Source organism: Eleutherodactylus coqui, chromosome 12 (genome assembly GCF_035609145.1).
Source record: "Eleutherodactylus coqui strain aEleCoq1 chromosome 12, aEleCoq1.hap1, whole genome shotgun sequence".
Taxonomy (NCBI): Eukaryota; Metazoa; Chordata; class Amphibia; order Anura; family Eleutherodactylidae; genus Eleutherodactylus; species Eleutherodactylus coqui.
The window spans coordinates 24874349-24899596 of NC_089848.1; the positions used below are offsets into that span (position 1 = coordinate 24874349).

The 25248-nt window shown below is 47.4% G+C and overlaps 1 protein-coding gene across 1 annotated transcript in view; it reads right to left on the bottom strand.

The window, feature by feature from the left end:
* KIF15 (kinesin family member 15) overlaps window positions 1–25248 on the bottom strand; it is a 90735-nt gene that overhangs the window by 32112 nt on the left and 33375 nt on the right. Inside the window, exons 11-17 of the mRNA XM_066585129.1 lie at window positions 22877–23000; window positions 19502–19590; window positions 14025–14234; window positions 12002–12179; window positions 11191–11326; window positions 1975–2116; window positions 312–509 (exon numbers count right to left, since the gene is read on the bottom strand). Of these exons, the coding sequence (XP_066441226.1) occupies window positions 312–509; window positions 1975–2116; window positions 11191–11326; window positions 12002–12179; window positions 14025–14234; window positions 19502–19590; window positions 22877–23000 (1077 nt within the window). The remainder of the gene's footprint in view (window positions 1–311; window positions 510–1974; window positions 2117–11190; window positions 11327–12001; window positions 12180–14024; window positions 14235–19501; window positions 19591–22876; window positions 23001–25248) is intronic.

Consider the following 25248-nt stretch of genomic DNA (forward strand, 5'->3'; position numbering starts at 1 on the left):
GTGTCCGATGACAAGTGAGAATCACATGATTGATGCCACGTTCAGTCTAGTCAGTCAGCCCATGTATATATTACACTGAAGCAATCTGCGGGTTATAGCATTTCTCTTTTGGATAGATTGGGGTCAAATGCACTGATATAAGATAGATATTTGAGATGCATGCTATAAAAAAAAAAAAAAAGCTGTGGAAATTTCAATTCTACAAATGAAAAAGAAAATAATCTGTCTGGGCCTAAGGCTACACTGCCAAAATAGTAAACTGGATTACTAAATCTGCCCCATTATTGTACTTGATTCATTACTCTGCATACCTGCACCATCCTTAGCTCTTCAGCGATCGCTTCATAGGCTTGCTCACTCATCTCTGGAGGGATGGGTTCACTGATGATATTGTCCAGATCATCCCTTGATTTAGGTGTATCCATCAAATCAAGCTGCAAGCCATCAGAACTGAGACGCGGCACAAGTCGAGACCTCAAGTTGTAAGCCTTTGTGGGAGTTGTCATGTTCTAATAGACGATAAGAAAAAGGTTTTTTTCCCCCCTCATATACATATATTTATTACACACACACACATACTGTATATAGCTCAGTAAGAATGGAGCAGGAATTGTGCAAGGCTAGGGAGAATAGCGAGAGCCAAGTAGATGCCTTGGCATGTGCCAAGCAGCCGCTATATAACAACTGTAGAATTGTGACTTGCAGTAGTTCAGGGTTGTCGAAGGTCCCCTGATATGTTGAGACCACCCATGAACAACTGCCCAGGATAGGCAAAGTGACCAGGGCAGGGGAGGGATTGGTTTCTTGAAGGAGAAAATGAATGACTTTGTAGCCAATGTATAAATGGCTCCATGACTGCTGAAGGCAGCGATTGGCTGCAGGGCCTTCAAAGGACCATGGCGGCTGCAATAGATTGGGGACTGTTTAATAGGAGAGTACTGCGTATTTTTATTTTTTCTTACACCATTTCCTCTTAATCCATTTAGGACAAGGGACTGTAAATATATGACGCCTGGTCCTGGGCTTAAAGCTCAGCCATATGTAAAATTACGGAGGGGATTAAAGCCTCCTGCTACTGCAATCAATGAGAAGCAGGACGGGTTGTCGGCTGTTAGTCAGAGCTTATAACCCGGAGGAGGGAGAAGTGGGTTTTAACCCTTTCTGCCTCCTTTCTTCAGTACACATTGCTAAGTGAGCGATATGTACAAAAGTGAAACCGTTTCTTTCACTACGCAAGCCCGGGGGGGGGGGGGCATGTGACTGCCGGGATTCCCCCTATGGATGCCCCAGCTACAGTGTAAAAGTATCAATTAAAAAGAAAACAAAAAAAACACGTGAATGTCCCCCAGAGGTCTTATATGACGTCATAGATATATAAAAAAAATTACTTACATCAGTAAAACAAAATTACAGAATAAAATAACGCAAAGCTGACGCCAACGAAAACCATCGCTATAAGTGCCCTGTAATCCAAAACCATACATACTCTATATCAAAACGTCCGAAACAAAAATGTGGAACCCGTTCCTGTACTTTATTTCAGTGTAAATGTACTAAGGTTTAAAAAAATTATAGCTTCTTACCCCCAACAAAAAAGGGGGAAAAAAAGTCAGTGAAAAAGATATTAAAAAACAGCCCTGTGTGTCACGGAAAATAAAAACACTATAAAAATAATTTTGGTAGCTAAAGGACAAAAAATAGGGCAATAAAACCACCACACGTGTAAAATCCCTAAAAACTGTTTGATCGTTAAGGTACAAAACAGCCTGGTCCTTAAGAGGTTAAATAACTTGAGGAAGTCCAGGAAAACCCCTATAACATTCTAGAACATAACTTGGTACATACAAAGCTTCTAAAGCCCACCAATGTATTAGGCAGTAATTCATCATGGCAACGCATAAGAATAAACCCCCAAGGAGGATGCGACTAGGAGGGAGCAGTAAATCAATCGAGTCCCCATTCTTTTTGATTTACCTTTATGGTCTCTACATGCATTTTGTTGAGCTGGGACACTTCATTCCTCTTATGAGCCTTGATCGCCTCCAAAATATTCTCTAGATGGTTGTTGGATTTGTATAAAGACTGAAGTTCTGACTCTTGCTCAACTTGCTTCTTCCTGGATAAAGACAATTGCATCACATCTGCACAACACTGAAGTATCTGTATTCTTATTGCCTATACACAAGATTTTCACACAGGCGGATGATGGGAAATGTATGCAAATAGGGAAGATGGAACAATGCCTCTGCAGCGCCACCTATTGGAAGGCAGCATTGCTTCAAATCAATGCTTGACTCTTAATACAGCTCTGTAGAGCAATGACTGGGAATTGAAAACCAAGCAGAATCCATGCACAGACAGCTGTTTCGGGGCATTTGCCCCTCATCAGTGTGCAGTGGGATCCTGGCTTGGCTGGTGAGAGGCCTGTGATGTGAGTCAGAAGGGACCATCTGGCAGCAGTTTTCTTCCCTCCCATACAAAACACGTTGCTGCTCGGCCAAGCATGCATGTGTATTAGAGCGGCCCTTATTTTTCAACTTTCTAAAAGTTTAGCTCCCGCACCTCCATCTTGTTCCAATCAACAGAAAAAACGGTGTGCAAATCTTAGCTCAATCTGACAACAGCGAGGCGACTTAATCGGCCACGAAGTTTTGAAATTTTTGCCCAGAAATTCATTTTCGCAGATAAATTTTTTTTAGTTACTTTATAATTTACCTGTAAGCACTTGTAATGGAAATTAATGCGAGTCTTCATTCATTTAATTACCATTGCTATGTTACGCCGGCACTACAATTCTTTAACATACAAGTGTTATGCGATTTGCACAATAACGTCACATGCAGCACTTTTCCTGCGTTAAAAGTAACTCCGCTATAAAGGGTGTTGTCACTTTTAACAGGGTCCCCTATATATAAGGAAGTGCACCTTTGGTCTGTGTTATACATAGGGAAGGTCATGGGGTTTTGCCACTGCACTTAATGAGGTAAACCTCATTAAGTGCAGTGAATTATTCATGAGGTGGGAGGGGCGGCGCAGTCCAACATTTTGTTTTACAGATCTTTGCCAGAACGTAAAAAATTCCAACTACTACTATATCCTCCTAATAATGTTCAATGCTTTAACCCCTTAATGACATGGCCTATTTTGGCGTTGAGGACCAAGCGATTTTTTGGTATTTTTCCATCTCCATTTTTCAAAAGCCATAACTTTTTTATTTTTCCGTGGACGCGGCCGTGTAAGGGCTTGTTTTTTGCGTGGCGATCTGTAGTTTTTATCGGTGCCACTTTTGGGTATATAGACAATATCGTAAATTTTTTTTTTTTTTTTTTTTTAAAGATAACAGGGAGAGAAAACGCATCAATTCTGCCATAGATTTTTTTTTTTTTTTACAGCGTTAATCATGCAGCATAAATGACACACTAAATTTTTTCTGCGGGTCGGTACGGTAACAACGATACCAAAATTGTTATATTTTTTTTAGGTTTTTACACTTTTTTGCAATAAAACCCCCTTTTTTTGGAAATCTTTTTTTTTTCTCTATAGCTGCATTCAAAGTCCTGTAACTTTTTTATTTTTCTATGTACGGAGCTCTTTAAGGGCTTATTTTTTGCGAGACGAGCTGTAGTTTTTATGGGTACCATTTTGGGAAATGTACGGCTTTTTTGATCACTTTTATTGCATTTTTTGTGAGGCAAAATGCTAAAAAGTAGCATTTTGCCTCTGTTTTTTAGCGTTTTTTTTTACGCTTTTTGTCGTACAAAATAAAAAGCGTGTTCAACTTTTTGTACACGTCGTTACGGACGCGTCAATACCCAATATGTGAGGTTTTAGTTTTTTTTCCCTTTTTTTATGCTAATATTAGAAAAAGCATAAAAAAGGGGTTTTTTACATTTTTTTTTTTTACATTTTTCTTTTTTTACACTTTTCTTTTCTTTTTTTTTATACTATTTGAGTCCCTCTGAGGGACTTACATCACTGTGCCTATGATCGCTGTCATAAGGCATGGCAGAGCTACTGCTCTGCCATGCCTTATCGCTTGTACAGCGATTATAGGCACAGGCAATACAGGACGCCAGTGTCTGGCGTCCTGTTGCCATGGTGACAGGCCTGGCTCTCGCGATAACATCGCGAGTTCCGGCCGGAGACACACAGGGATCGCGATCCCTCTGTGAACTCTTTCCCTGCCGCGATCTACTTAGATCGCGGCAGGGAAGGGGTTAACAGCGGCAGGCGCATCTCCGATGTCCCCCCGCTGTTGGAGCGGGACGCCGGCTGTGACTGACAGCCGGCTCCCGCTGCGGGATAGCGCGGGATCACATGTAATCCCGTGCTATCTCCAGGACGTACCAGGTACGTCATGTTGCGGGAAGTACCAGGCTGCCATGACGTACCAGGTACGTCCAGGAGCGGGAAGGAGTTAATAGTTTCTATTAAACCGTTCTGGCATATCCTTATGATTTCTCATGAATGTGTGGGAGGGGTCCAGCAAACAGGCACCCCCATTTTCAGGATTGGTGAGGGAGCCTACCTGTCACATCTTCACCATTAAATATCTATGCCAGATAAGCACAGGTATAGTCTTGGCCAAAAAAGAAAATTATTGAAGCCGATGGTTGCATTCTACTTCCCTTTTTTTTTGTTTTAAACAGGTTTTTAAACGTTTTTTGGGGCTGCCTGATGTGTTCACATAAACTTCTCTAAGAAAAAAAGAAAATGGTGGAGATGGGGAAGAGTATAGCGCTTTTGTACTGAATTAATCATTGTGTAATGCGTATACTATGTTCTAACTTTAAGGCATTTGATGGCCGCCTAGCAGTTGTCCGATTGAGCTGAAGTTTTGCACGGTCCATTTTTGTTGATTGGAACAGGATTAGGGGGTGGGAGTAAGAAAAGTTTAACTTTCGGAAAACATTTTTTGTATAACTTACCGTAAAATCTCTTTCTCGTCGCGTTCATTGGGGGCCACTGCCCTAGGAGGCGACACTAAGCAAAAAAGTGTTAGCTCCTCCCCTCTGGCTATATCCCCCCTGCAGGCACTCAGCTAATTAGTCTGTCTGCAAGCAGTAGGAAGCCAGTGGGAGTCAAATTATACATATTACGTTCTATACATACCAAAACATATATCTCTGGCGTAATTTTTTGTCACAAAAAAGACCGAAGAACAGAAAGTTCCAGCAACCGCCTAAATAATAAGGGGTGGGTGCTGTGGCCCCCAATGAACGTGACGAGAAAGAGATTTTACGGTAAGTTATACCAAAAATATCTGTTTCTCGTCCGTATCATTGGGGGCCACAGCCTAGACCATGGGACGTTCACAAGCAGTCCCGAAAAAATATATCTTGGGTGGGCATTGCAAGTTCGGCTGTGCGGTCAAACGACCGCCGCCTGCAAGATTTTTCGTCCAAGAGCGGCGTCGGATGATGCAGCTATGTGGACTCTATAAAATTTTGAGAATGTATGTAATGAAGTCCAGGTGGCTGCCTTACACACCTGGAGGGCTGAGGCTCCGTGGCGGACTGCCCAGGAGGCCCCCACCGCCCGTGTGAAGTGGGCCGTAACCTGAAATGGTGGAGAGCGTCCCGAGGCTCGATATGCTTCTGTTATCAGGGACCTTATCCATTTTGATAGGGTGACTTTTGAGGCTGCCAGGCCCCTTCGGGTCCCCTCCGGAATAACGAAGAGGGAGTCGGTCTTGCGGAATTCCTTTGTTCTCTTCACGTAGGTTCTTAGCGTCCTTACCACGTCCAGGTGGTGCAGCAGTTTTTCCTTTTTGTGTACTGGATTTGGACAAAAAGAGGGCAGACCAATCTCTTCATTAATATGAAACTGCGAGACTACTTTTGGTAGAAACTCGGGTGATGGTCTTAGTACCGCTTTGTCTTGGTGGAAGGTCATATATGGCGTTTGTATAGACAACGCCGCTAGTTCTGAGACCCTCCGGATCGACGTGATAGCGACGAGGAATGCCACCTTCCAGGTCAGTAACCGCATAGGGATTTCCTTCAGCGGCTCAAAGGGGTGGTCTGTAATAGCGTCCAACATGAGATTAAGTTCCCAAGTTTGGGCCGGAGGTTTAAACGGGGGTGTTGTATGGGCGACTCCTTGTAGGAATGTACGTACCGCCATCCTGTTTGCAATTGGTCTTTGGAACAGTACCGTTAGTGCTGACACCTGGCCCCTCAGCGAGCCTACCCTTAATCCTACTTCAAGGCCTGATTGTAAGAATGCAAGGATTCTGGCCACCGAAAATTGCATCGGTTGTAACCGCCTCTCCTCGCACCAGATGAAGAAGCGCTTCCAGACTCTATAGTAAATTGCTGACGAGGCTGGTTTTCTGGCTCGTATCATTGTCTGGATTACATTCTCCGCATAACCTTTCCTTCTCAACACCTCGGTCTCAACGGCCAGGCCGTCAAATGTAGAGACTTGGAATCCGGGTGAACGAAAGGTCCCTGGGATAGCAGGTCTCTTCGCTCCGGAAGATGCCACGGTGTGTCGAACAGCATTTCTATGATGGCCGCGTACCAGCTCCTTCTTGGCCAGTTTGGCGCTACCAATATCGCTGGTCGTCCTTCCTGCTTGATTTTTCCTAGGATCCTTGGTATGAGCGGGATTGGCGGGAATACGTATAGGAGTTTGTACCTCCTCCACGGAATTGTCAGCGCATCGGTTGCCGCTGCCTGTGGGTCCCGTGCTCGGGACACAAAAGGGGGCGTACCTTGTAGTTTAGCCGTGACGCCATGAGGTCCACATCTGGTGTGCCCCATTTCAGGCATATCGTTTGAAAGATTTCTGGGTGCAGACCCCATTCGCCGGGATCTACTCTCTCCCGGCTTAAATAATCCGCCACCCAGTTTTCCACTCCGGGGATATTGAGTTTAGATGCCTCTCCGCCCATGTTAGTATGGCTGCTACCTCGCTCATCACCGACGCGCTCCGTGTTCCCCCTTGCCGGTTGACATAGGCTACCGCTGTGGTGTTGTCCGTCTGGATGCGTACGCTTTTTCTCTCGAGACTGGGCCCGAAGTGTCGGAGAGTCCGGTAGATGGCTCGCAGTTCCAGGATGTTCATGTGAAGCCTTGCTTCTCTTTGTGACCAAACTCCTTGAACAGATTGATCCCTCAGTGTTCCGCCCCAACCCGAAAGGCTGGCGTCCGTCGTCACTACTGTCCATCGCCTGGGGCCCAAAGGTCGTCCCGCCTGAAGCCTGCCAGGTTTCAGCCACCATTTCAGTGACCCTCGGACCTGAGGGGTTATCTGGATCCGCTGTTCCAGGGTCAGCCGGGACCCATTCCAGCGCGACAGTATCAGGTGTTGTAACATCCTTGATTGGAACTGGGCGAAGGGGATTGCCTCAAATGCTGCCACCATCTGGCCCAGGATAGCCATGCAATGTCTGATGGTTAGTGGTTTCCCCTGTATTAGGGACCGAACGCCCTGCCGGAGCTTGTGTGCCTTTGCTTGAGGTAGCAGGATCCGGTGGTGTCTGGTGTCGAATATCATGCCCAAAAATTCCAAACGTTGTGTTGGTATTAGGCATGACTTTTCGCGGTTCACTATCTAGCCGAATTCTTCTAAGGTTTTTATTGTGACGTTCAAGCTCCTGATGTTGTCGTCCCACGATGGTGCTTTTATTAGTATGTCGTCTAGGTATGGAATGGTCGATATACCTTCCGCATGAACTAGCGCCATCACTGCTGCTAGTACCTTCGTAAAAACTATTGGCGAAGTAGACAGGCCGAATGGCAGCGCCGTAAACTGAAAGTGCCTTCCCTGTGTTTCGAAGCGGAGGAATTTTTGATGTGTTTCCCGAATCGGGATATGAAGATAGGCGTCCTTGATATCTATCGAGGACAGGAATTCCCCCGGCTGCATGGATGTTATCACAGACTTGATTGACTCCATCCGAAAATGTTTTGTCTTGACGAATCGATTCAACTTCCTTAAATCCAGGACCGGCCTCACTCTGCCATCTTTTTTGGGTACTAGAAAAAGGTTCGAGTAGAACCCCTGCCTCTCCTGAACTCCTGGCACCGGTTTCACAACCCCTTGTGCCAGTAGATTCTGTACTGCTTGTTGTAGGTTGGCTACCCCTTCCGGGGTGGTAGGCACTCTGGACTTGCAGAAAAAATTCCGAGGGAGGGTCGTGAATTCGATTGAGTACCCGGATGTCACAATCTCCTGTACCCACTTGTCGTTCACGTGCCTCCCCCATGTCTCCCAAAATTGGGAGAGCCTGCCCCCCACCCTGGTGACACTGGGTGGGGGCAGTGTCTCACGCCACGGTTTTTGATCCCGCCGTTTTAGCTGTTCCGGGCCGGGATCGCCATGTTTGTTTTGTTTTGAAGGAGGGGCCCCTCTGACTCTGTCGGGGTTCTCGTAGATTGGGACCACTGCCCCGACCCTGGGCGGGATGAGAAACGTCGAAAGGGCCTAAAAAACAGCTTCCTTTTTAATGGGACCTTCTCCTTTCTTGCCGGCATTTGCGGTAATGACGTGCTCTTGCCGCCCGTGGCGTCCTTTATCATGTCATCCAGTTTGGGCCCAAATAGCCTGTCTCCTTCAAAGGGCAATTCTGTTAGCGCCATCTTGGACGCGGTATCAGCTGACCAGCTCTTCAGCCAGAGTGTTCTTGTCGCTACCGATGCGGCGGACGCCCGGGCCACAAATTTGGCTGCGTCAAGTTGTGCTGTGCATACAAACTTGTTTGCCTGTATGACATTGTCTGTCAGCTCGAGCAACTCACTTGGTGGAGCGCCTGCTATGATGTCTTTTCGTAATTGTTTGGCCCAGGCTGTGGATGCCTTACTGACCCATGCAGCCGCAAAAATCGGTTGCAAGGCCATGCCTGTGGCTTGAAATACTGTTTTTGCCAAAGTGTCCAGCTTCCTGTCTTGCGGGTTAGCTAGCGTCGCTACTTCGATTGTTGGCAACGCTGTGCTTCTAGCTAGTCGTGACACGGGTGGGTCGACTACTGGAGGTACCGCCCAACCTTTCTTCAAGCCCCCTGGGAATGGGTACGTAATTTCCCAAGTTTTCCCGGGTTGCCTAAATTTTTTGTCCGGGTTCTGCCATTCCTTGTTCAGGACTTCCGAAAAATCCGGGTGGTCAGGAAAGACCTGCCGTGATTTCCTCTGCTGTCTAAACGACACCGTGGAAGGCGCCGTCTCTACTGTGTCCTCCGTAACCTGGAGGGTTTCTCTTACGGATATCACCAGGCTATCCGTTAGGCTGGCTAGGCGCGACACTTGCTCCTCGTCTAATTCAGAAGCTGACGAGCCCGCTGAATGGTCGTAGTCTTCCGACCCACTGTCCTCACCTGCCGTTTGGGCCGTGTCCTGGGACGCCCGTGAGCAAGACGCTCGTGGGGAGTCATGGAGAGACCGGGCCGGTCTCGCAGAATACCGGGACCGTGACGAGTGCCTTGATCTATGGTACGTATGCACGGATTCCCTGGAGCCGTGAGAGTCCCTGGACCGCCTGGACTTGGAGGATCTGTCTGACCTCCTGGTGCGTCGCGATCTCCGGGGGGAGTCCTCGCTACTGCGGGACCTCCTTTTGCGTGCCCTCCCTCGTGCGTATTCTTAGGAGGACGCGTCGGAGCTGGGCTCTAACCGGCGTAAAATTGCCGCAGAGGATGTGGCTAAGCCGGAAACGGCAGCGGCCAGGGACCTTGCCCATTGGGGTTCGGGCCCTGGCTCCACAGGGGCGGCGGGGGGCACCGGGGTCCCTGGAGCTGCGCGTGCCGTGGTACATCTCGCGCAGCGGGGGTCGGTTTGACCGCACGCAAACTTAACGCTGCAAATAGAGCAAGCGTAATGCTTCACCCTCCCTTTGGCCGGGCTGGAACCCTCTGATCTGGGGTCAGACATGGCAAGAGCAACAGCTTCCCGGTATCGGGGCGGCTACGTACTGTTACAGGAAACACGCCTGCAGGGGGGACAGGGAGGGGTGGGGAAACACCGCGAAGTGCTTTGCCTTGGGCAGGGCTTACCCGGTCTAGCAGCTGTTTCCGCGGTTCCCCTGGTCCAGCTGGAGTCTCTGGTCCTGACGCTTGGATGCTGTCAGAGGTCGACACGGTCTGGTAGCGTAGGTGACCCGGCAGGTGTTGTGGCAGGGACTGCTGCGGGGTAGTTGCAGCTATTGGTGCCCGAGACAGGAGGTGCTGCTGCTGTCCGGGTGTTTTTTCTCCGTGGAGGTCTGGATGGCTGTGATGCTTGCCTTCTGATGGTCAGAAGAAACATGCAGTGCTGGGCTCCGGGGTGCAGGCAGAACTAGGTTCAGCTGCTGAGAGCAGTCAGACCCCTGTCTGCCTGCTCTTTTTAAACTTGCCGCGGTCGGAGGGGGCGTGGCTTGCCCCGGAAGTCCGTCCGTGACCCGGAAGTGACGTTTTCCGGCCGGCTGACGGCGCCCCGCCCCCCGGAGCGCCGCGACCGGAAGTGGCTTGCCGGCCGGCATCCCAGCGTCCTGTCAGCTGCCCTGCTTCAGCCCTTGTCCGGGAGAGATGCTGCTGCTACTGCTGTACTGCTGTGTTGCTGCTGCTGCTTCTGCTGAAGGTACCGTGCCTTGCCACTGCCGCCGCTGCTGTCCGTATGGAGTCCCGATGGGGTCTTGTCCGGGGGGGCCACAGCCTGTCCGCGCGTCGACCACTCCAGCATTGCTGCCCCCTATGCGTCACCGTCAGACAGTGCGCACTCCAGGGAGGGGGAGCCCTATGGCTGGCGGGTAACCGACTCAGATGCGCATTGCATGGTCGGGCCCCTTTTCCTTCGCTGGGTGAGACGCCGCAGTAGTGGTGGAGACACCCCCTGCCTGCGTCTCCCCCGGGAGGCCAGTAGAGCCAGGGAAAAGCCCCGACTCCCCGGATTCCCGCAAATAGCCACGTCTGCCTCCTAGCAGACACTAAGCTAAAGACTAATTAGCTGAGTGCCTGCAGGGGGGATATAGCCAGAGGGGAGGAGCTAACACTTTTTTGCTTAGTGTCGCCTCCTAGGGCAGTGGCTATATCCCATGGTCTAGGCTGTGGCCCCCAATGATACGGACGAGAAATTAGCTATAGCTAAGGGCCACCCTAATGTGTATGGGGTAATCCGGAGAGACCGCTACCACTTGAACTGGTCTTCAGCCAACAGCTATCTCATACAGGCAGCCCGAAGGGACCGGACAGTTCCTCTAAACATTTTAACTAACTTTGTCACTTCTTTGTATTCTTCATATTCCTGTCTCGCAGTGGCCAGCTCACTTTGTAGCTGCAACAATTTCTCCTTCAGCTTTTCAGTGGATGCCGCATTATCAGAAGTGATTGCTGTTGAGTGCAGCGGTCGAACTGGTAGGAAAAAAGATGGATACAAATATATTTTATATATAAAATTGATGAATAGCTGAATGTTTAGTAATGAATGGCATGCTGGGACACTGTATGAATCACTAATGCTGAACTGCAATACTTGTGACATGTTGGAATTCGTATATACTGCAGAACTGATTTTTTTTTAACCTTTATTTGGATACATTTTATTAATTCAATGCCAAAAAACCCAACATCCCTCGCATTCCCCTTCCACGTAATAAGATTGTCATGCCACATAGACGTGCAGGTCATTCCAGTCCATCAGGCTCATTTTACATGGGCTGATTTGGTCTGAACATTTCTCTGAATGCTCGTTCTCTCAATTGGGTCATGTAAAGGGACCAACAATCGTTCAGTTTCAGCGGTACATCTTGTGTAATATAGTGGGAGATGTACAGCTGGCCTATGGGCATGAATGACTGACTTCAACTTGCTGTATTCTGAGGCAAGATTGCATCTAGATCAATGGTTTCTTCTTTTAAAACAAGATGAAACTCAAAGCTCTGTCTGCAATACAAACAGATACAGCTATTTCTAGCGAGTATACCGGTATATGAGATACAAACTAAAGGTAAAGAGTTAAAGTCCATGTATAAAATAAGGAGTTAAAATGTGTGTGATATTTTCAGTAATACAAATAGGTAATTTTACCTCCAGTGCTCTTAACAGCTGAAGAGGCTTCCAAGAAAGCGCTCTCAAGATCTGCAATCATCTGACTTTTCATCTCTTGTGCCCGCTTTACAGACTGAAGAGAGCACAGGCTTTTAATCTCCTGCCTGAGGCCGTGGTTCTCTAGTGCATACTTGGCTACGCGGGGGTGGTGCTCAATCTGGCGATTTGCACAGAAAAATGACAGAAATTAAGACATTCCTGATGAAAACATAGGGGGAGAGAATGCAAATTCCTACACACTGTATAACTGCTTCTGCTTTTTTTCATTTCCAGCTACATGGTGCTCAATGAGCGCTATGTACTAAAGAGTGAAAGTATTACTTCCACTATACAACCAGACGATCAGGACAATTAGGGCTCATTCAGATCTGCGCATTTGAGTTCCATCTTCCTGCTCAGTAATGAAGCTGCTCCCGGTACTGTTTTGGTTGGTGTCAGTGGTGGGTTATTATATATTGTAGCAACCCAGGGATCATTCGCTCACATCACAGGTAGACACCAATTGGTTAAACTCTAAATGTCTATTTTTTTTACAATTCTCAGCAATATCAGCTTGCTTCAGCACAGCACTTTATGAAAGTAAATCAACTTAAATGTCCTTTTACTTCAAGGTTTTGATAAACAGTCCAACTGTGGTTCTCACCCACTCTCCAGGGCAGCTTCATACAGTTGTCTTCAGGACTCACTCTGTTTTCCCTCAGGAAGGCTTCACCCCAAGCTTCCTGAGGCACACGAACAGTCTCTTTCCAGCGTCCAGGTCTCCCTCTGGATTTGTCTTGGGCTCTCACAGCCCAGGTCCCTCTCACTGGACCTCTCTGGCTCACAACCCAGGTCCCTTTCATTGGACCTGTCTGGCTTGCAGCCCACTTCACCACTGACTGCAGCAGGAACAAACACCTTTATCCTCCTTACTGACCACACCTGTGAGTGTTTTCCCATTGTCTCAGGCACCAGACTGACTCACTATTGCCCCCTACAAGCCACTCTCTGCAGTGCACCTCTACAATATATATAATAACCCACCGCTGACACCAACTAAAACAGTACCGGTGTGAGGGTATATGTATATATTGCCATATGTTCTTTATGCTTTAATACCTGTATGCAAGTTCTATTCAAAGTTAAAATGAGAAAAACTTATATGTCGCCTTACATCAGATATGCCAAGATGCTTTGCAAGGCAAACAGAGGAAGAATGTCCAAAGATACTGGATGAAGGTTAAAGTGGAGGAGAAAAGAGATATGGAGAATGCATGCTTGGCCGCTTTCTTAGAATTGAGTGGGTGATTCTTTGCACTGGAGTTAATTAAATACGTGATTTTCTGTACATAAGCCAGACGTGCCATATCAAGATAAAGACCGTTCAACTATGCATCTGAACTTTCACTGTCTCAGGCCGGAAATCCAGACTTCCCATATATGGTTATGCTGTGAATTTTAGCCAATGAGCCCATCACCCATTCCTGGTGATGGGACAAAAGGGTATAAGATCTCATGTAATCTGTAATAAAAGAGCGCAGTCATGTCCCCGTGTGAGAAACTATACCAGACCTCCGTGTGGTGTTTTCTTCCTTACAGCCGGCAGCGGGGCAAGTGGGGTGGGCCTGATTGGTGCTGTACTTAGAATTACCCTGACACCGGCAGCAGCTTCATTACTGAGCAGGAGGATGGAACTCAAATGTGCAGATCTGAATGAGCCCTAATTTATATATAATACTGTAATATAAGTTTTTTAGATATAGTGCTGAAACAGGGGGTTTAAAAAGGGGACGTCATCCCCTTAATGGTTCTATCCTAGTGATGCCATATATTTAAGCTATACTACATAGACATCCCGGTGGTGGTATCAGGGCAGGCAGTCTTGTTCAGAGTAGTTTCAGCACAACATAGCGGCCCCTTTATCACGTCTACTACATATTTTTATTAACATTGTGTAGGGAAATCACCATTTTGGCAACGGCAGCAACAAAAAAGTAATTCTGGCACGGTGGACAATCAGTACCTGTTCCTTTAAGTGAAGCAGCTCTTCCTTCATTTCCGCTATCAGGTCCTCTTGCACGTTATTTGATAATGAATGTTGCCCCTCTCTGTGGGCCTTCTCCAGCCGGGCAATGTGGTCTTCTCTGAATTTCACAATCATTTTGTTGGACTGGATGAACTTCTCTTTTTTGTTACAGAGATCTTCGAGCTGCGCCACTTTCTGTAACAGTGCCTGAAGGAACAGGTCAAAAACCGATAGTCAGAGACCAGATTGCTTTCCTTTAAAAATTCTGTAAAATCTGGGGTTATTACAAATGATCTTCCCAATGTGACCCCTCTTAACGCCTTCTAGTTACACAAAGATACAGAGATTCGATATCAATGAAATCAGAGAAAGTTTCCCTACCCAACCAATCACAGCACAGCTTCCATTACTGACGTGTACATGTGAGCCGGGCCCTATAGTAAGACAGTTGCCTGTAGTGACCCGCCTGAATGAGCAGTAGACTGTTCACATTGGTAGCTTGGCTTTTTTTAAAGCTACCAGAGATAATATTGATACTACAGATGCATTTAGCAGTGGATCACAATAGATTCACTTTTAATGAATCCACCAGGTTTCCGTTTTGCTGTAAGGAATAGAGCAGATAAATAACGCAAGTGTAAACATTAGCATTGAAGAGCCCCTAATAAACTAATCCAGATACCCTTATTCTCACGCTTTTATTTCGGATTTCCTAAATCCATTTCAGAAAAATGAAGAGCATTTTCTACGTTGACCAGCTGAATACGAATGGTCACCAACGGCTGCAAGCCCATAAACTATGTAACTATGAATAGATCATACTTCTCATTGTAACCCTGCCTGTGAACAGGAACAGAAAGTCAATTTGGAGACTCAATGGCCAAAGTGAAAACTGTAAGACTTCAGGATTTTCTCTTTTTGTCCCAATATAGATAGCAACATGGAAAATTAAATTGAAAGCATAATAGGCTTAAAAAGGTTCTCCTGCAAAAAAAAAAAAAAAAAAAAATTGTTTATCCCCATATGCCTCCCTTAATGACAAGCATTTTTTGTAGTTACACTTTTTAGAAAAAGGTTTCTATCCCCAAATATTCCAGGACCAACGTTAGAATAGTGCTATCTATTTCAATTGAAGAGTCTTTGTGTCCGATTCACCTCATTAAATGTTCCAAGTTGGACACACATACTCTGCCTTGCATCTCTGTAGCAAAGCGGTCTCAGACTCTTAACACTTAGGCCTCATGTCCACAGGCAAAAGAAGAATTAAAATCCGCAGCGGATTTTAACTCTTCTCCTGCCCGCGGATCCGCACCCCATAGGGATGCATTGACCACCCGCGGGTAGATAAATACCCGCGGATGGTCAATAAAAGTGATTTTTTTAAAAATGGAGCATGAAAAAATCTGGACCATGCTCCATTTTCGTGCATTATACTCACCTGCTGCGGGGGGAAAATCTCCATGGAGAATCCGTAGCAGGTCCCTCCTGCCCCGCGGACATGAGGCATAAAAATAAGAATTAACTCACCTCCTGCCCGCTCCGGATCTTCCCTTCGCCGCGGCTTCATCTTCTCTTCGTCGCGGCCGTATCTTTTTTCTTCGGGCCGGCGCATGCGCGGGCACACAACAAACGTGCTCTGCGCATCCGCCGGGCCGAAGAAAGAAGATCCGGCTGCGACGGAGAGAAGATGAAGCCGCGGCAAAGGGAAGATCCGGAGCGGGCGAGAGGCGAGTTAATTCTTATTTTTATGCCTCAGGTCCGCGGGGCAGGAGGGACCCGCTACGGATTCTCCATGGAGAATCCATAGCGGGCCTGATTTTCCCCGTGGACATGAGGCCTTACACAACACTTCTTGCATCGGAGAAGACACAGCGACTTCAGTAGTAACCACTCACCACACCAGGGATCCCTCCACATACCTAGTGGTGCAGAAAGGCCCAATGTCCACAGGCGGATTTTTGATGCGGAATCCGGAGCGGGCATTCTGCTCTGGATTCTACAGCAATAACCCTCCATAGCATGCTATGGTAAAATGATTCTTCATGTACATAAGCCGACACCAACTGCAGTTTCTAACAGATGGGGGAAAAAAAAAAATCAAAAAAAAAAAATCAATCACAACATGCTTTATTTCACTGGGAGTCCCGCAAAGACGGTTTACATTGAAATCAATGGAAGCCATCTGATCTGCGGAAAAAGCAGGGGATTTAGAAAAAAAACCAAACATCTGACAGCGAGTCATTCGGACCATCTGCAATACAGAGAAAGAAAGAAGATGCGAGGTATGTGCGGACGCCACTGCCAGTAGGGTCGGACTCCGCTGCAGGCTCCCACATGCAGAATCCGACCCGCCTGTAGACATGAGGCCAGAGAGAAGCAGAGAAGCAAGACTGAGCAAGTGGAACAAGTACTGAGGCGGACACAAAAGACAGCAGGAGTCTAACATTAGTTCTGGAATTTGTGTGAATAGAAATGGACTTTAATAAGTGTAAATACAAAACTCTATAAACTTGTACTGGATTTAACTGGAACTATTGTTGTGGGACACTCCCTTTAACAAAAACAATTCAAACATGTTTCGGATTATTTGTTATGGGGAAACATGTGGAATTGTCGTTCTGCTGGAGGTAGGGCCCCGAACACGAAGGGCCCCGGACACGAAGGCCCGTTAGCCAGAGAATACATTTATTGACGATTAAAATTCAAAGGTGAAAAGATGGTTTCAAAAGAAAACTCCCCTTTAAAACAAAAATGTCACCAGGGAGGTTCTAGTATTACTGAAACTAGGTGAGAACCATATGACTGATACTTGGCTTCATGGTTATGCACTACAACTAAGGGCCCCTTTACACACAAAGATGATCGCTCAAAAGATGGCTTTTGAGTAATCATTTTGCATAAACTACTAATCGGTACTAATGACAATTAAAGGGGTTGTCCCGCGAAACAAAGTGGGGGTAAGCACTTCTGTATGGCCATATTAAAGGGGTTGTCCCGCGCCGAAACGTTTTTTTTTTCCCCAACAGCCCCACCGTTCGGCGCGAGACAAACCCAATGCAGAGGTTAAAAAAGAACACCGGACAGTGCTTACCTGAATCCCCGCGCTCCGGTGACTTCTTACTTACCTGCTGAAGATGGCCGCCGGGATCTTCTCCCTCGGTGGACCGCAGGGCTTCTGTGCGGTCCATTGCCGATTCCAGCCTCCTGATTGGCTGGAATCGGCACGTGACGGGGCGGAGCTACCAGGAGCCGCTCTCCGGCACGAGCGGCCCCATTTAGAAAAGAAGAAGACCGGACTGCGCAAGCGCGTCTAATCCAGCGATTAGACGCTGAAAATTAGACGGCACCATGGAGACGAGGACGCTAGCAACGGAGCAGGTAAGTGAATAACTTCTTATAACTTCTGTATGGCTCATATTTAATGCACAATGTACATTACAAAGTGCATTAATATGGCCATACAGAAGTGTATAGACCCACTTGCTTTCGCGGGACAACCCCTTTAATGCACTTTGTAATATACATCGTGCATTAATTATGAGCCATACAGAAGTTATTCACTTACCTGTTCCGTTGCTGGCGTCCCCGTCTCCATGGTGCCGTCTAATCTTCAGCGTCTAATCGCCCAATTAGACGCGCTTGCGCAGTCCGGTCTTCTACTCTGCTGAATGGGGCCGCTCGTGCCGGAGAGCGGCTCCTCGTAGCTCCGCCCCGTCACGTGTGCCGATTCCAGCCAATCAGGAGGCTGGAATCGGCAATGGACCGCACAGAAGCCCTGCGGTCCACCGAGGGTGAAGATCCCGGCGGCCATCTTCACAAGGTAAGTATGAAGACGCCGGACCGCGGGGATTCGGGTAAGTACTATCTGTTTTTTTTTTTTTTTATCCCTGCATCGGGTTTGTCTCGCGCCGAACGGGGGGGCTATTGAAAAAAAAAAAAAACCGTTTCGGCGCGGGACAACCCCTTTAATAGCTTATTAATGCATGTGAGCCGCTGGGAGCTATATTCAGAGAATAGCAGGTGGTACATTCCCTTCGTTCTGCCACAGGGGTGACAGCTGAGAATGTTATCAGCTCTCCCCGCGGAGAACACAGCGTGAAGTCTCTGCTATCAGCTCTTCTGCCAAAATGAGGGATTTTACGCCGAACATAAAATCATCGTTCAGCAGAAAAGTGAAAGATGGGCACATTTACCCGCAGCGATTATCGCTCAAAAGATGGCATTGGAATGAATTTTGAGACTTAGAAAACTTGATAAGACTTGTTTTTCTTTAAATCTGAATGAGGTTGAAACTGAAAGGGCTGGGTACAATAAATATTCTGTGTATCAACCAATGCTGACGGCAAGTGGTTTATATACTTCAAGGTGAAAACAAGTGATCATGTTCAACTAGCAGAAGTAAATGGGCACTCTCCATTGAACTCTACGAACAGTATGGACTTTAGAAACCATCACGTGTCATGTTACAGTCAATGAGAGCATAGGGGAAGCCCACTACGCTATATTTCTTTTTACTAGAATACTGGCCCAGTATAGCCAAGCATGTGGCTCATTTTACATTCGAGGTTTTGCACCCTATGGTGTAGGCAATACACACTAAAATTACAGTCTGACCCACAAATACTGGATGGCAGATTTATCATCTAACAGAATTACTATGATAAATCTGGTGCATTTTACACCCGTCTAGTCTAGGTTTGCACAGCATTAGTAAATCTGCCTCATTGCCTTATGGTAGCTTTACATGGATGATAATCACCCAAATGAGCAATTATCAGCGACGGTCGGCCCGTGCATATATGGCCCCCAACAAGGTACCGAGCAAAAAGTCATTCAGGAGTCGCTAGTCGTTTCATTTTAGCTCACTGACATGGAAAGTCCAATGAGCGACTTCTCGCTAAGTGTAAAGAGGAGTCGCTCAATCTTTGAGTAACGTCCTGTTTGCAGTGAATGAAGGCGGGCGGCCAGAAGAGATCTCCATCTTGCTCCACCTCCATTCACTGACAGTATTGTTCCTATGTGCCTGACAGTCGTACCATGTAAAGGTACCTTTACTCTTGTTGATAAATGGATATTTGGGGAAAACACCCTTTTGTTAATATCTAAGAAAGGCCGCCTGCACACGGGCAGGATTCCCCGTGGGATTCCCCCGCGGTTTGGCTGCGCGAAATTTCGCGTGGCAAACAAACCACGGCATGTTCTATTTCTGTGTGGGGCTCTCAGAGCCCCGCACAGAAACGTCACTCACCCAGCTGCCGGCTCCGGTCTGCGCATGCGCCGGCTGCCGACACATGAAAGAGCCGGGGCCACCGGGCGTGGGTGAGTACGTGCTGCTCCCTGCAGGCGCTCGGGTCGGGTCCTGCGGCGAGAATTCTCGCCGCCGGATCCGACCCGCTCGTCTGCAGGCGGCCAAAGAGACCGGTCTCTGCGTCTAGAGAGTCCTATGACTAACGGAAAAGAAATGTTACTCTCACCTTCTTTTCAGCATCCGAATTCTCCAAAAGTAGCATTGCTTCTAAGAAGTGATTCATGTGGTCTACGGAGTGTTCATCAGCAGAAGGTGCTAGATAGAAGGTTACACACATTTAATGCTTCTCCTGTGGATATACCCCTGCAGCGGGGTGCACAAACACTTAGCAATGCAGAAAAAGCACGAGTCAAATCTGAAGCAAAAGGTCCCTACTAAAGTAAAATCACAAAAAGTTCACGGCACAAACATTGCTGAACATCACGAATATTTCTGAATCTGATCAGGATAAACATGCATCAAGGGGTAGGGCCACGCACACCTCCGCTCAAAATACTGCGGTAATCGCCATAGAACGCTTCCATTGACTTCATGAGATGTGCTCGAATGTGGCGCTTTCCAGTGCTGTGATCTTCGAGTGCTGTCTGCTATTTTCCGTGTTTAGCGCATCTCATCAGTGAGGGCGCACTAAAGCCTGATATCAGAGGCAGGAACCTGCCTCCGAAAATGAATACATTGCGGCATTTTGCAGACAGCCCGTGTGCGATTGGCTCAACTGAAGTTTTTTTCACAAATCAATTGTGCGGGCAAAGAAAATAATGTTTGTGTCTTGTCTCATTACAGAAAAGGTCTCTCCCAACCTTCCCCGGCACTGATCACTGTCCATTTACTTTTATAAAATTGGTGAACAGAAGTTCATCCACTGAGAGATTAGGTTACAGTTGCTGCCTATAGGAGTTTATGAAAAGTGGAGGAGAGGAGGGGGGCGGGGCTGCTGGAAATGGGCAGACACACAGATGCTACTGCAATGGGCTGATTTTGGGGGGACTGCCTACTGCGGGTTTTTTCATTAGTAGCTAACTATTGGAATAATCTAACAGAATCAAGGCCGACACACTGGGAAATGTCGCACACAATGTCCTGAGGCTGTTTGCGTTGAGACCAAGTGTGCAGCGGAGCCAGTAGATGAAGGGGAGCTTGGGAGCAATGAGTGTAAAGGTATCTTTACACGGGTCAATTATCGCTCGGGTTATCCCTAGAAAGCGCTAATTCAGGTGATAATCGTCCTCTGTAAACACAGCCAGCAGGCACTGGCACTTAATGAGAAATTACTTCTAAGTGCTTCGGTGCGAGTAACTGAACACAAACTGTAGGAAGCTTCAGAAATATACAAATATATATATAATGGTATGTGTTGTATCCCGAAATGCGTTGTATGCCTACTAGGTCTATCTGTAGGTTACCTGGGGATATTAAAACATTTCCTTGACTCTACACCTCTGGATTCCACTTTGGGGCGTCTGTAGTTACATCAGACCCCTCCTATTGTCATTTTCAATCCTCTACAGTTGGAAGGATATATTGTATGCTATATTTTAATTTCCCATAAAGGGGGAACTTTGAGGATTAAAAAAAACCAAAACAACGTTTTTGGCCCACAAGGGCACTTCAAGATGCAATCTCATGTGCTGTATGCCTATAACATACAAGTATATCGCTGGTTGCCAGGGGTTGTATGAAGTGGCCCAGTAGCCAAGTCCCCTCCATATACAGCCGGTGACAGCTATGTTAAAAAAAAAGGGGGCAGTGGCATCTAAGGAGTTGTCAGGGGACTTCTCCATTTCCCCCTTTGAGATGTGATTGTTAGATGTTGATAAGTTGCCATGGTCTATAACAGTGGTGGCGAACCCATGGCACGCGTGCCAGAGGCTGCTCGCAGAGCCCTCCCTGCTGGCACGCGTCGCTGTCGGACGCTCACCACGTTAGTGAATACCGGCAGGGGCCGCGGCTCCCCTGCCGGCATCCACTAAGCAGCGCTGCTATGTGCGCTGATCCCCACCGCGTATTAACTTTCTTTCCCACTTCTGCCCTAATCAGCAATTCCAGCAACCTGATTGGTTGTTTGGTAAATCAGTCAACCCAAACAACCAATCAGGTTGCTGGAATTGCTGATTAGGGCAGAAGTGGGGAAGAAAAAGTTAATATGCATCCAGGCCACACTGACGTCAGTGTGCAGCCTGGATTCCCACCCCCCCTCCCCCGACATCTCCTACTTGGTTCTGCGAGAGCAGGGGGAGGAGGGCGCGCCGGGCAGGATGACGGGGTAAGTACGTGGGTCTTGGGGGGGGGGGGGGGGGGGGGGGGGGGTAATGCAGGGCTGCTGCGAGGGGGGTTGGGGTGTACCTGCGCTACTGGGGGGCCGGGAGGGGGGGGTGTCACTGTGCTACTGAGGGGCGGCTATGGGGTGTCCCTGTGCTACTGGGGGCGCTATGGGGTGGTGTCACTGTGATACTGGGGTGATCACTTATTGCTGGGACTGCTAGGATGGGGGGGGGGGGGGGGGGGGTCACTATTTTCGCTGGGGTATGTTTACATGTGGCGAAAATGGGCAGGGTTGTTTCAAAATAGACAACGTGCAGATTTTGACTGCTTTTCGGATGCGTAAATGCTCCACAGAAATTTCCGCTGAGGACATTCTGCAGTATTTCCGCGTCCAAAAAGCAGTCAGAATCTACACGCCGTTTATTTTGAAGCGGCCCTGTCCTTTTTAGAACGATGGGGGTCAAATCGTACGTTGTGATAAGCCCCTCCCCCTGATGTGTTGGCACTTTGCGATAAATAAGTGGGTTTGGGGTTGCAGTTTGGGCACTCGGGCTCTAAAAGGTTCGCCATCACTGATCTATAATTTAAATGGGCAATAAAAAGTACTATCTATTGAAGTATTGCAGTATACTGTACAAGCTGTTGGAGTTCCTACTATGTTGTCATAACCAACGGTAAATCTCTTTGGGCCATTGGTTAGTAATAATCATTGTTAAAATAATTAATAATTCCTTATCCTTAATGAAGAATTACAAGGTGAAATGCAAAACTCTCCCTAGCTGTAAAATATTTTTGGGGGGAGGGGGGGGGGGGCGACAACACTTCAGACCAATCAGATGCCAGATCTGCAATCCATATTTTATGGGTAATCCCTACACTTCTCTGTTCACGCTTTCTACCCCAATATACAAATCAAGCCAAAATGATCTGTTGACCTGTCACCTAAAGAGGTCTGATGTGAAGTCCTTGTAACAGAAAGATTTCTGAAGGCGAACACCTTTTGGGTCATTTCCACCGCACTGCAATAAGTTAAATAGATGAAGATTCTCCCAGTCAGATAAAGTTTTAAGCAGCTGAATAAGTTTGAAAAATTATTTTAAAAAATCCGACTTAATTAAAAAGTCAAATAAAAGTGTCAGTTCCTGGGAATGTGACATTTGTCGCTGTGACAAATTATTTATGTAGTGACAGCTAGAAGCCATCATTACCATGCCGAGCACAATGTGAAGGTGAAGGAGTTAAGCAGGTAATAGGAAAGCCTTTTGATTTCTTTTCTCACCTCTGGCAATTGAAATATCCTGTGGCATGTGTCCGGAAAGGAGCTGAGAAAGCTGTTCCTTCAGCTTCTTCACCTCTGCTTGCAGCTGACTCACATTCCCCTGGGTGTCTTCATTAACTACAGCCTGGAGGTGTTAAATGACATGAAATTAGGATTAACTCCAGAAAAGGACCGGACACAAATCTGCTGGATGATTGAGTCACAGCGCCAGGAAGAACTAAACAACTTATCTGCTCTTTGAACTCGGCATGCCCTGGATGCAACGCTTTTACTATGTGGGTCACATCAATTTGTCACATGTATCAACATCTCCTAGCTTACAAGGGGCCCGAGGACCGCAGGAGGTGACATTTGGGCCAAATGGTTACTTGTGACATTTTTATAAAAACACCTTCATTTTGTCATTCCAAGCAGTTGTAGTCTTTTCAGTAGGTGCGATGGATTTATGAATGACCGCTACATCCGAATAGGCCATTTACAGACAATATCCGGACTGCAAAGGTTTGTCCCCCCAGCAACAACTTAAACTTATTCATTAAATGTTTGGTGCAAAAAAACCCCTCATGTTACATTTAGATTAAGGCCTCATGTCCACAGGGAAAATAAGATCCGCTGCAGATTCTACATGTAGAATCTGCAGCGGGTCCCTCCTGCCCCGCGGACATGAGCGCCGAAAATAAGAATTTAAAAGCATTTACCTATCCGGCGCGGGCGGGGAAGGTCAGCTGTTCCTCACGGTCGGATCTTCTTTTTCGGCCGGCGGATGAATTCCTCACGCCGGCGGCACGTCGTCGACGTGCCGCGCGCATGCGCCGGGCACATCCGCCGAGCCGAAGCAAGGAAGATGCGGCCGTGAGGAAGAGGAGACCTTCCCGGTCCGCTACGGATGGTAAATACTTTAAATTCCTATTTTAGGTCTCCCGCGGATCCGGACGGCTTCCATAGGCTTCAATAGAAGCCCGCGGGAGCCGTCCCCGCGGGAGACCCGCACGAAAATGGAGCATGGTCCAGATTTTTCCATGCTCCATTTTTTTTAAAATCACTTTTATTGACGATCCGCGGCTATTTATCTACCCGCGGGTGGTCAATGCATCCCTATGGGATGCGGATCCGCATGCGGGAGATCCGCTGCGGATCTTAAATCATATTTTGCCCGTGGACATGAGCCCTAAGGGCTCATTCACAGACATATGCAGCTTTGGCCTGCAAAAGGTACACAGTTTTCCCTGTGTGCGTTACATGCATTTGTTTACATCGGTGTCATCTGTTTTTACTGTGCGCAAATGAGCCCAAGTGATGTCAGTACTGTCACTGCCGGCAGAAAAGACCCCCCCCGTGTTTACAAAAACCCCCCAAAACACGCATTTCTGGATACACCAATTTAACTCAATGAAATCACAAAGCTGGGAGAAAAACACACACAAAGACATAACTCACAGAAAAAGAAGCCAAATATGCATCACCTGATACTGCAGGGCAGCCCAATCACCATGTGCCCTAGTAGAAGGCAGAAAGCCAGATTGCAATATGAGAGATCTAAATGTTCAGTGCCGACTAATATGCAGCCACCCAGCTCAGCCCAAGATTAGGGGAGGGGTGACGGCAGATAGCATAGTCTACACATATGAACTGATACTGGCAAAGCAGTGGATTGCCCTGTATTACCACAGTGTGCCACACTGTCAGAGCATCCTGGGCTCCCTCAGCATCCCCCATAGCACACTGCATGCAAAAACACACACTGATAAATGCGGGTGTAAGATTGCATTTAGGCCAAAACACGTAAGCTGACGGGCCACGACAAGGCCACCACACGTGCATCAGAACCTACGCTTCCTGTATTCAGTCAGCATAAAATGACCAACTAAATATGGACAGAAAATCCGCCTGTGTGAATGAGCCTTCAGGTTTAAATGCTTCCTGATAAACAAAATGGGAAACTCCAGCTAGCAGAGTTTCCCTTTAACCCCTTCCTGTAGAAGCAATTTTTCATATAAATTTTTTAATGTCCGCTTTAAAAAAAAACCAAAAAAAAAACCACAGCTTTTATTTTTCCATCAGCTGCCATGTGAGGCTTTGTTTATTGCAGGACAAGTTATGTTTTCCTAAGGATGCATTCACACGACCATATATCGGCTGGGTTTTCACGCCCGGCCAATATACGGCGTCCTATGCAGACGGCCGCGGTTTGGCCGCGCGAAATGTCACGCGGCAAACAAACCGCGGCATATCCTATTTTTGTGCGGGGCTCGCAGAGCCTCGCACAGAAACGTCACTCACGCAGCCGGCGGCTCCGGTCTGCGCATGCGCCGGCTGCCCGGCAGCCGGCACATGAAAGAGCCGGGGCCGCCGGGCGCGGGTGAGTACGCGCT